Source organism: Megalobrama amblycephala, linkage group LG18 (assembly GCF_018812025.1).
Source record: "Megalobrama amblycephala isolate DHTTF-2021 linkage group LG18, ASM1881202v1, whole genome shotgun sequence".
NCBI classification, from domain to species: Eukaryota; Metazoa; Chordata; class Actinopteri; order Cypriniformes; family Xenocyprididae; genus Megalobrama; species Megalobrama amblycephala.
This window is the reverse complement of record NC_063061.1, coordinates 25589032-25601757: the sequence shown is the minus strand read 5'-3', so window position 1 is coordinate 25601757 and position 12726 is coordinate 25589032. Positions and strand designations below refer to the sequence as shown.

Genomic DNA, 12726 nt, shown 5'->3' with positions numbered 1-12726 from the left:
GAAGTGACTGTAGCTTCCCAGTGCTGATGAACGACACACACCGTCTCTGGGAGCGCGTTTGCCTCGGGCGGCGGCACTTCTGGGAGAGACCTGAGATTCGGCAGGGTTCGACTGAATGTGTGCAGCTGCTCAAAGACCGTCTCACTCTCTTCAGCATTAATTAAGGCAGTCTGCAGGCTGGATGTGGTGTCTTTGGTGATGATGACATTCAGTCATGGGAGGGTGATGCAACGTTATAGTTTGTATTTGGGTTAACAGTGCTAAAGTAACACAGTGAAAACAGATGATTATCTGAAGCAGATCTCTACTTATATTTTACATGCATGTACAAATACAGGCTGCAGAAAACACTGCTGACACTGTTGAGACGCCTCCCTGTCTGCCGACTACATAGGGATCGATATGTATATATCTAGTTCAGTCATGAAACTCTAGATGGCGCAGGCTGATTGGCCTCTGCTGATCCTGCAGCCAATGAGATTGCTTGCTCAACATTTAAATAGTCTAGTTTGAAGTTCCTCTGAACCCTCCACCTCCCCAGCTCCACCTGCCTAGATCTGCAGCAAGATTACTGTATGTCTATTTATGCAGCAATAATACTGAATAAAATATAGAGAAATGAAGAAGGCCACAGAGTGACAGATTTGCCTTAACACTTTGCCTTTGGCACACTCTGGCAGACGAGGCATTGGCACAAGCCACCCGAGCCCATAATCAACCCACCTGGCCGAGCGAGCGAGCGCTAAACCCAGAGCCTGACAAATGCATTTAATAGGAACTTTAATGCTGCCATCTGCACATGGTGGCAGTAAATGGCTAAAACTCTCCAGAGCGTTGCAGCTCTCAGCTTTGTGTTTTAGAGGCCGGTGGCGGTTCTAATGCGATCTGCGGTCTGATGGCCGAGCGCAGGCTCTCAGGGGTCTGCCGGAGGGTGATCGTATCTTTAATGGAGCCCACCTCAGCGACTGGATGGATCCTGCCCAGCATTAAGTGGTCTAAAACAGAGCACCGATGCCTGGCCGAACCTGCAGCCGCACATTAAACATAAATAAATTAAAGTGAAGCCATTTCTCTCCCTCTCCTGCTTCATCCGTTTATCTGCAGAAGGTCACCGCCATCGGAGCTTTTACAAATGGAAAAAAGATGGATGCTCGCCATCAGTCCGGAGGGGATTTTGAGTGAACGCACACACGGTCCTCACGGCCCATCTTACATACATCTAACCAAAGAGTTTAGTGCGACGGCTGATCGCTACTCAAACAAACCACGGGAGCACTGCACTCAGGTTCTGAGAGAGAGAAAAAAACATTAATTTTCTCCATAGAGGAAAATATTTGAAGTATAAATCTTATACCCATACAACCTCTTTATTGAAGAAATACGCATGGAGAAATTGACTAAGATAAAGCTGCTGTGAAAGAGTGTGCTCGATTCCACCTGATGATGCTGATGCAACAGGAAGAGCTGGATTGTGATCCCAGCAGAATCTGTCTGTTCCCTTCAGTCAGTGTGTTGTGTGGCATTTCCCAGTGTCCCGTTACATCAGCTCACAGATGCTGAGCTATTCAGAATCACAGCTCTGCTCCAGGAATAAACTACACAAACACACTGAGATCCTTAATGATCACTTCTCAGCACACTTACACTGTGATGTATACAGCTCAGTCTGTGCACAAGCATTCATCTTTACTCATCACAGCTGGAATGGTACACTCTAAAAAAAATGCTGGGTTAAAAACAACCCAAGTTGGGTTGAAAATGGACCACCCAGAACATTTAACCCAACCATTGGGTTTGTCCATTTTCAACCCAACTTGGCGTTCAAAATGTAACTACCTAACCCTGAATGAGTCAGTGTTCTTGAATCAATTGAATAACTGATTCAGTGACACTTGTTTAGTTCCCGATCAAATCAGTTGAATGATTCAATGGCTTTACTTGATTCGTTCCTGAGCGAATAAGTGTTTTTAAATGAATCGGTTTAATGAATGATTCAATGACTCACTCATAAAGACAATCGGAATGATTCGTCGCTAATTAAATTCAAGGAACTGACTGTTGCGTATTATATATAATTATAATTTGTGTGTGAAAATTCTATACATTGTAATCTTTCCATTACACAAAAGGTTCTTTAGATTTTTAAAATGTTCTTCAAGAAAAAATGGTTCTTTTAAGAACTGATCAAAATGGAAACGGAAATGGATCCGTGTATATATGCATCAATATTCAGATACAGATTTATGCTATCTAAATCTTGAAATGTTTCAAATTCACTCCCGACCTTCACAACAGAGCTTCACAACCGAAGCTCTTTATTTTTCTCTAGCGTTTCTAAACGGACTCCGCCTGTGTGCTAATAAGGCATATGCCCGTTTCTTCATATTCCAACTGTATGCTAATTTATTTCCCCAATTATTCAGATCTGATTTAGTACAATGGGATTTGTGAGGTAATAACACTTCAAAGCGCAGAGATCTGGAGACTAAATCTCTGGTGTGACACTGCGCAAACAGCGGCTTCAGATTTACAGCGTCTTGTCATCATCTAAATTGGCATACATTTCAGTCGCTGGTATCAGCAAAGATTTGTCTTCGAGCTGACATTCTCACGCTACACTTAAAAACAAATTAGAGTCTCTACAGAAAGCCCTGGAACACGACAGTAGCACAGCAATTACCGAGCCCGGCTCATTTTGTCGTATCCAGTGGGTTCAGACACATTCCCACTGCTAACACTAATGACTCCAGCCGCACGCTCGGGTTAAAGATGCAGCCAACACAAAAACCGACACTCGTATTCTGTGAAGAGGAACAATGCTAGTTAATGCAGCTCCTGTGATGATGATGAAGATGATGATGATGGGTTAAAACTAATGTATTTGTGTTCCTCTCCATCAGCACAATGATTTAGGAAATCAAAACATACAGTTCTTGTTTTTTATGGAATATTGCAGTGTTTATCATAAATGATTTATCATTATTGTGTTAAATTCATGTTCCTGGTAATCTTCAATCAGAATATCTTCTCTTCTCTGATGACGAGGGCGGGGCAACCTGTCACTCACATGAGATCCACCAATAGCAAACCACAACCGTCCAATCAATTCCTCACAGACAAAATCAAGCCCCGCCCTACATTTGTTCTTGTTTGCAAAGTCATTTCCCTCGGATATACGACAAAATAGGGAAAAAAAGAATAGTTATTCGTGCATTAAATTACAGCTGTCATAAATTTTCTGTAACTTATGGTGAGCTTATAAAACCCTGTATAACATTTTAGTTGATTTTGTTGCATGTAATGATGAATTTCAGCATGCATTTGTGGGAATCTGTGATGCTTTTAACTCATTGAAAGCGGCAGGTGACCTTTGCACCCGTGTTAATGGGCAGCCCTGCGCTAACGAAGCTCCCCGTCGCGGATCCATCTTGTTTATTCAGTTGCGTTCCATATGGTGTTCAGCTCCCCGCCGCCGCTCAACATTTCTGCCCAACGGGACGCTAATCACTTAACGGTTTCCTTCAAATCGTCTGCCACATGAGTCAAACGTAATGGATGTTGTCATCTAAAGTGTGATCTGTAGCGGGTGGGTTTAAACAGTCTATTGTGAGAGCGTCTGGTAACCCTTACCAGTGAATACTAGCCCCACACACTCATATCCATAAATATTTACATCAGAGAACAACCACAGAGCAAACACCTTTCTGTTAAATATGCATGTGACACACTGAAGCTGAATATTTAGTGTAAGAGAGAAGAGAGAATATCCATCAACACCAGTGATGCTTGAGTTTGGAGACTGTACGAGGTGTCAGATAATCTCTTTATGATGCAAATGCTGCTTATATATTCATACTGATTTCTATTTCTGCTGCTGACAAACTCATCATCCATGGGTTTCCTTCTAACTCATGTGATCCAGTATTTTGTGGGATTGTGTCTACATTTTGTCAGACACTTGACTACATCTGTTCTGGGTCTCAGAGTGGTTTGTTTCCATCATATTTTCCATTACAAAGGAATGGAGCATTCAGGACGCATCATCCGGTTGTTTCAGTGAAGCCTGACAGCGAGGTAAAGCCTCTTCCTCATCCGACATGTTCAGATTGTCGCTCTCGTTTATGCACCTGGGACGGAAGGAGATTGAACCGCTTTCCCAACGCCGGCAACAGCCTATTTCCTTGCAAATGTCAGTCTCACAGTAAAACTTAGAATGAGCCGAGAGAAAATGGGAAATAAATGTGGAATCGTGTTACCGAGGTCATTCAATAAATGACCAAAAAAATCAAGGATTTCAGGATGCGACGCATGAGACGTGAGTGCAGCAGTCAAATACGTCCGTCTAGTGCATGTTTGCAAAGAAAGACAATGGAAAAGCAGCGGAGTGCAATGGAGAAACGTTCTGTGGTCTTGCTGGATGGTTTTAGAGGGCTTTTATCAGCTGCTCAGATGATCAAACCTGGTTTAAGCAGTATCTCTGAATGGAGTAAATACAGTAGAAACAGTTTCTCTAATCGCTGTTGATGGCGTCTCTCCTTATGTTCAACAAAATGAAACACCAGGTTCCTCTGCTGCTGCCGGCAGGAGTAAACGACAGATCGGCAGCAGCAGAGACGCCGTTATCAATCCTGACACAGGAAGTAGATGCTGAAGGGCTTTCAGAGAAAACGCATCACTTCAGATTCATTAGACTCACAGAGATTCATTAGCATGAAATTATAACACAATGCAAAACATCTTAATAATCAGTAATATACAAGTTGTAAAATATTGGAGAATGTTTTACAAGAAAATACTATTTAAAGCGGACCTATAATGCCCTTTCACAAGATGTAATATCAGTCTCTGGTGTCTCCAGAATGTGTGTGTGAAGTTTCAGCTCAAAATCCCCCACTGATCATTTATTAGAGCTTGTCAAAAACACGCCGTTTTTGTGTGTGTCCCTTTAAATGCAAATGAGCTGCTGCTTTCCAGAAGAGGGCGGAGCTTTAAAAGCTCAACAACAACAAAGCTGGAGAATCTCACGCAGCCAAAATGACGACGGTGTTCAGCCTTACATTGTTCAAACCGGAGTCGACACTGATGGAGAGACTCAGGAAGAAGTTACAACTTTTAGACGTTTCTGAATGGTTAGTGGATAAATTGATGTAGTTGCTGTGGAGTTGATTCAACTCATCCACTAGCATGTGCCGTCATGTTCATCTTTTGTGTTGAATTGACCCTCGTTTCAAACAGCAACATTACACACTAACTAAAGTTTAATCAACCACCCCTTTAAGTCTTTCTACTTCAAATTTCATGTCTAATTCAATGTGTTACTTCTGAAATTTAATAGAGATTTCTGAGAGATTGTTTCTACACCAAGTTTTTCCAGACTTTAAATAAACATTCACGTCCATGAACTCCATGAAGTTCTGATTTATATGGAGACACTGAAGCTTCAATTTAGTGGAGGTTTAAAAAAGATAAAGTTTTGCAGATAATCTGTGTTTTATTCTTTCAGAATGGCCTCCAGCAATCTCAGGACAGAAGGAAGGACAAGGCAAAGTACACAAGCACCTTCCTGCTGCGCTTTCGCTCGACACACGGAGATGATTCAGCGCTCATGCATATCTAACGCCGCTGGGCTACTTTAGTCACCGTCCCTGCAGACTCAATCCTCAGACCTTTCCATTTCTATTTTCTCTCTTTATTTTTTTTCAAATGTTTTCTCTCTCTTTCCTTTCCATTTTTCCAGGCGTAAACACATCCATTTGAAGTTTAACCTGAACCCCTGCAGATAGAGCGAGTCTGCGCTGACAGACCTTGAAAAAAGTCTCTTTTAAACACAACTTTCTGTGTTTTTGCAGGAGAAAAGCAGAAATAAAAGCCCCCGTGGAGCAGCGCCCGAGCGGCAGATGTCCCCGTGAGCGCTGCTCTCTGTCCCGACCACCGTCACGTACGACAGAGAGAAGCCATTCAGCTCCTCATTTACAGATATAAATCTCGGCGTTTCACTGACAGACGCAGCGGTGTCTCTGCTAATGTGAACAAGCCGCTCTTCACTCGGGACACAGAGTGCTAAACACTTAAATAACCGAAGAAACTCAGTGGGGAAAATGCACTGATTTCACTTACTCAATTTTATGAGTACTTAATCTCAGTATTCAAGCTCTGCTTATAAGAGACAGTTAATATTCAGTCATATTATTGATCAGACTGCACTGACACTATCAGATAAGAATCAGCTACTTACAGCTGAATTGTTCAGCTTTTCAGTTTTAAGATCAACAGATGAAAGTTAAGGGAAACTGTTCAGTAATGCTGTTTATTAGTGGAGATTACCAGGGTGAGATCTTCACTAGATCACTAGCAACCAGCTGCTGGAACATACATGAACCAAAACAAACATGATGAAAATTAAAAAGAATAAAATAAATCAAAATCCCACAGACTTGAGGGTGCAGGAAACTTTTCATGTCAGACATGAAGAAAACTCCTTCAACACCTTAGCAACGACCCGAACACTCTAGCAACCACATAGCAAAACCCCAACAGGACACTTTAGCATTCATATAGCAACACCCTAGCAACCACCCAGACACTATAGCAACCAACAGAAAACTTCAGCATCCACATAAAAACACCCTAGCAACCAACCAAACATTCTAGCAACCACCAGAGCATTTTAACAACCACATAACAACACCCTAGTAACCACCAGAACATTTTAGCAACCACATAACAACACCCTAATACAGAACATTTTAGCAACTACATAGCAACACCATAGAAACAAACCACATAACAACCCCCTGGCAACTAAACAAACACTCTAGCAACCACCAGAGCATTTTAGCAACTACATAGCAACACCCTAGATACCAATCACATAACAACCCTCTAGCAACCACTCTAAACACTCTAGCAACCAAAAGAACAACCACTTAGCAACACCCTAGCAACCAACCAAACACTCTAGCAACCACCAGAGCATTTTATCAACTACATAGCAACACCCTAGAACACCTCTAGCAACCAAAAGGGCAACAACTTAGCAACACCCTAGCAACCACCCAAACACTCTAACAACCACAAGAGTATTTTATCAACTACATAGCAAAACCCTAGAAACCAACCACATAACGACCCTCTAGCAACCACTCTAAACACTCTAACAACCAAAAGAACACTTCAGCAACCACATAGCAACACCCTAGCAACCACCAGGACATTTTAACAACCACATAAAAACACCCTAGCAACCACCTCAACACTAGCAAATTACCACAATATTTTAACCACATAACAACACCTCAGAAACCAACAGAACATTTAGCAACTACATAGCAACACCCTAGCAACCACCCTGAACACTCTAGCAACCACCAAAACATTTTAGTAACCACATAGCAACACTCTAGCAACCACTAGAACACATTAGAAACTACATAGCAACACCCTAGCAACCACCAGGACATTTTAACAACCACATAAAAACACCCTAGCAACCACCTCAACACTCTACCAAAGTACCACAAAATTTTAACCACATAACAACACCTCAGAAACCACCAGAACATTTAGCAACTACATAGCAACACCCTAGCAACCACCCTGAACACTCTAGCAACCACCAAAACATTTTAGTAACCACATAGCAACACTCTAGCAACCACTAGAACACATTAGCAACTACATAGCAACACCCTAGCAACCACCAGGACATTTTAACAACCACATAAAAACACCCTAGCAACCACCTCAACACTAGCAAATTACCACAAAATTTTAACCACATAACAACACCTCAGAAACCAACAGAACATTTAGTAACTACATAGCAACACCCTGGCAACCACCCTGAACACTCTAGCAACCACCAAAACATTTTAGTAACCACATAGCAACACTCTAGCAACCACTAGAACACTTTAGCAACTACATAGCAACACCCTAGAAACCACCCAAACACTCCAGCAACCACCAGACCATTTTAACAACCACGTATCAACACCCTAGCATCCATCTGAACACTCTAGCAACCAACAGAACATTTTAGAAACCACATAGCAACACCCTAGCAACCAGCCTGGACACACTAGCAACCGCACACCACACCCTATCATCGTGGCATGAGTTTTGCATATGAAAACACTGACATGACTCAGGAAAGTGTTACAGCACACTGATATAGATGTGTATGATATATTGAATTATGCAGGTATCTATGACAGTTTATTCCGTCAGTCCAACTATAACTGGATCTCTATTAAATTCTGAAGAAGCACTTTGTTTGACAGCTGAAGCTCACAGCGGCGTGAGGTTTCTATTAGTATGTATGACTGATGATTTCAGAGGCGTATCGAAATGAGCACTGAAGCCTGACACGAGCTGTCAGCGCCATCAAACGCACTTCCCGCAGATTCAGAGGTCACCTGCACATTTACACTGACAGACAAGCAGGAGTCTCCCAGCATTCCCTGTGGCCAAACGTACTGAATTCCACTTATATTCTACTTCATTTCTATATGCTTATTGATTGATATAAAAATGATTATTTTATATGTATTAATGTGTCACATCACTGCAGAATAAAAACTCCAGAAATGTATAATTTAGATTCTTGAATCATTTCAGCTCAACCAAAGTTGAACTCCTTTCCATCACAGCAGAACTTGGGAAACAAAATCTTGATTTGTCATTTTAATATGATCTGAAGTGTGTTTTTGTGCTCTTCAGGCATGAAGGATTATATGAGGTGGGGAAATATTAAGACGTAATGTGTTGACAGTTTAATTAAACGGTTGCAGGTGAAGCTCAAATCTGCATCACAAACATCTGCCGCTCATCAGCCGACCGCAGCCGTACCAACATCTGTCAGAAAGAGTCACATTAACTGAAGCAACAGTTCCTCACGTCACTCAGTCTAAACACCTTCGTACTGCAGATCCTGCGTTCAGTGCGTGCGAGCTGCTGTTCTCCTCAGAATCAACACTAACGGCGTCATCATGTCCATTAAACTTCACTGTGACCTGCAGCTTTACTGCACTAAAACATCCACATCGAGTCCAGGCAAATCAATATTTCAAAGCTCTTACAAATGGAATAAATGTTTGTCTGTCTTTAAATAGAGGCGGAAAAACAACTATGTTTACCACATGTGCTTTCTATTTCCAAAACAACATTTCAAGGATGATTTTCAGACTGAAAACAGTCAAAAACACTCATTCACAAAAAACCAGCAAGTGGTTATATTAAATTAATTAATGATAATAAACTTATTAATGACATAACTTAATAACAATAACACTTGATTTGACGAGGCACAGAACTGTCTGCAGTATTGATATGAGATATGAATGGTTTAGTGTTAGTGAATGAAGAACGCAGCACATCTCCGCTCAATCGAACACCACTTCATTCCCTTCAGTCGCGCTGACCCCTGACCTCTCAGCTCTCGCCTTTGAGCTGAACTAAACGAGGGCAGCGCTGAAGGCCGTTTACGCTGCTCTGCTTCATTGCGTTACTTCAAAAGCCACACAAAAGACGCTTCCAGCTCGACCTTTGACCTGAGGAAGCTCTGAGAACGCTACATGCCTTAATCACAGTGCAGATGCTGTAAATAACACATGCATTCATTAATAAACTAATTAACACCTGATTATATGCTTTTTGAATTCTGGCGAGTTTTGCACAGAACGCAGTTTCTGATTGGTTCACAGGTTTGTGTGAGAGTCGAACGCTCCGTGATTCATTCCGTCTCCTCTGGGAGGTTTTATGAGGATTTGCACGCTCCGAATCCCCAGGTATGCCGCGCGCACCCATTAATAGACGTTAATTAGACTCTAATTTAATTACGGAGTCTGATTGCTGTTGGTGACTCATTTCCAAACTTTCCTCATCTGATCCCATTACCATTCAGAGTACGGGAGCGACTAGCGGATCGCGGCGAGGCGATTCTCTCTCTCTTCCCTGCCTTCCTCTTTCCTCAGCCGAGACAAATGCGCTTCCTCTTGTTACAATTAATTTGTTTCTTGTTCTGCGTGAGGCCTCGGTGAAGGATTTAATTAAGGCCTCGCGCTCCATCAGCGGCGGAGCTAAACGAGAGAGAGAGAAACGAGCTCGATGGTTTATGACGGGTCTTTATGTGACCGCAGACTCTAGGACTGGAATATGTAAGGCAGGAATACACTTATATCCAGTTTTATAAACACTTATATCTGTCATAATAACATGACGAGTGAGTCTGTCCACTTTAAAAGAGAGAAAAAAGACATCATGAGATTTAATTAACAACTACACTGGGAAAAAAAATATTTTTCAAATTGGAGTACATTTTACTATTTTGGAAAATACTAAACTACTTCAAAATTTCATGTTTAATTCAATGTCACTGTTTGTGAAATCTACTAGTGAAAATGAATCGTGCACCAATTTTAGACCAGATTCAATGAATCAGTGTTTTAACAAATCCTTTAAGTCAACGAATCATTCTGATTGGTTCATTATCGTGCTGAACACGACTCTTAGAACATCTGATCATATGCAAATTTTAATAAGAAATAATAAGACTTGTGCATTTTTAACAAATAAATGTGAATGATTCAATGACTCATAACAGGAATGATGCTCATTTGTCAGGATCTACTGGAATAAATATGAAGCCGGCCACCGAATCTCTTCACAAAAAAGATTCTTATTATGATCGTCAAATCATCTACACAGTAAAATCCCCAGAGTTAAATCAGCTCTGCTCAGAGTACATATGGTCCCTCTCTAAATAGTGTTAAAGTAACACTGAAGCAGAGTTAAAGTTAATGAGATAATTAAGCAATTAATAAGGCTGTGGCTGAAGTCAGTTCTTGTGTTTCTCTTTTCTTCAGTGATTCTGCTTGTTAACAGCAGGCGTTCATCACTAATGCACAATCATCACTTAATTAAATCTCATTAACTTTAACTCTGCTTCAGTGTTACTTTAACACTATTTAGAGAGGGACCATATGTACTCTGAGCAGAGCTGATTTAACTGTGTAAGAAATGTTTTAAGCATCATAACGAACTAAATGTCTCTCGCACAAAATGATTCGTTTACTTAAAAGAATTCATGTTGGATCCTCAGTGATACAAATATCACCGCATTAATCCTGTCCTAAGTGAACGAATCATTTTGAATGAGAAACAGTGCGATTCAATGACTCAATGCTCATTTGTAATCTGCAGAAATGGCCACTGAACAAAACCGTTTTCACTGAAGAATATCAACCGGAATGAATCACACAGCGTGAGTAAAACTAAGATCTTCCTCTTCTGTCGTTCTTCAGTTAAATGATAAAAGGCCTCGTAACCCATTTAAACACGATTTTACTGATAATACTGTAAATCCAGACAGCGAGAGGAATGTGTCCAAATATAGAGAGAGTTATAAACGCAGGAGATCTTTGGCATATCGGCGGATCTGATCAACAGACTCCCGGATCTTATTCTAATCCTGGCGGAGGCTCTGAATCCCGTCACAAACATTCCTGCTCCGTGAATGTCACGTTTGAACCGCTGAAGAAATCCCTCAACAGATTAAATCTCATATTTGTCAGCCGCGTTCTCTAAAAATAAACTACATTAATTCACGTCTGCTTTACCACGCTTTATAACAAGAGCTAACGATGAATTACTAACACACTATTAAAATCAGAAGTTAATATTGTTTCACGGACCTGAACTATGAACAGTTAAACTCAAGAAAGCCAGTGTTAACTAATGCATGAACTATTGTAAAGTGTCCCACATGTATCATCACCAAATAATGCTGAACACACAACTGACATAAAGCTTTATGAAATAAATATCTGCATTATGAAAGTGTGAATGTCCTTCATCAGAAATAACTATGAACATGATCCACTAACACGAGATCTGCTGTTATTTTGTATCAAATGACTGTAAAACGTGTCTTTATTGTAAATAAATGACACTTGATTTGTTTCTTTGTATCTAATGAATGACATTCAAATAATGGATCAAATGATCTAATCCAAAAGTGAACTATCCAATCAGATCGTGTGTGTGTGTGTGTGTGTGTGTGTGTGTGACACATGATGATGACTGACATGCGCTCAACAGACTCATGCATAAACGAACGAAACAGAACTGAGATAAAACATGGAGGGAAATGAACAGAACGGGCGCCGCAGGACGGTCCGCATCGGTGCGTCTGAAGGCTCGGAAGAGGCCCAGCGTTCCCTTCGCCTGTGGAGGCAACGGGAAAACTGGATTCCTGCTACTCGTAATGAAGCTTCTTGAACTCTAAGGGAATTTTTCATCATGTCAGGGAATCAGCGAGCGATCGGATCCTCCCCTTCAAACCGCAGCGGCAAAGAGAATTTCCTCAAGAGAGAAATTACCATATTTCCAGCGTTTGCTGTGATGAATGATTCAAAAAGGCAAAAACGGAGGCGAGTTTATCAACGCCAGGATGGGGTTTTAGCATCCATCATTAAAAGCGTAACAGGCGGTCCCGGGCCGAGGCCAGAAGACCCGGGTCCTGCCGGCGGGAGCTCAGGCTGGAGTTTGAAGGGAGGAAGGAAGTCATGCATGGAATATCAAGAGAGGCGTGGAAGAGAAAGCACTGCAACTAGTTTTCACAAAGTGGTTACTTACAGGTAGTAAGTGTAGGAGTGATAGGATCTTCTGCCGAGTGGGGTGGAAGGGCAAAAGCAGTGGTGGAAGGGGTGGAGGGGGGAATGAAAA

At 41.5% G+C, this 12726-nt stretch overlaps 1 protein-coding gene across 18 annotated transcripts in view; it reads right to left on the bottom strand.

Annotated features, from left to right (window-relative positions):
* Positions 1 to 12726, bottom strand: part of ptprma (protein tyrosine phosphatase receptor type Ma) — a 191172-nt gene that overhangs the window by 40171 nt on the left and 138275 nt on the right. For 11 of the 18 annotated variants that reach the window (XM_048165369.1, XM_048165371.1, XM_048165375.1 and 8 more), the window contains one exon: positions 12637 to 12666. The exons of the other annotated variants lie outside the window; for them this stretch is intronic. In XM_048165369.1, coding sequence (XP_048021326.1) covers positions 12637 to 12666 — 30 coding nt within the window. The remainder of the gene's footprint in view (positions 1 to 12636; positions 12667 to 12726) is intronic. 18 annotated transcript variants of the gene reach the window in all.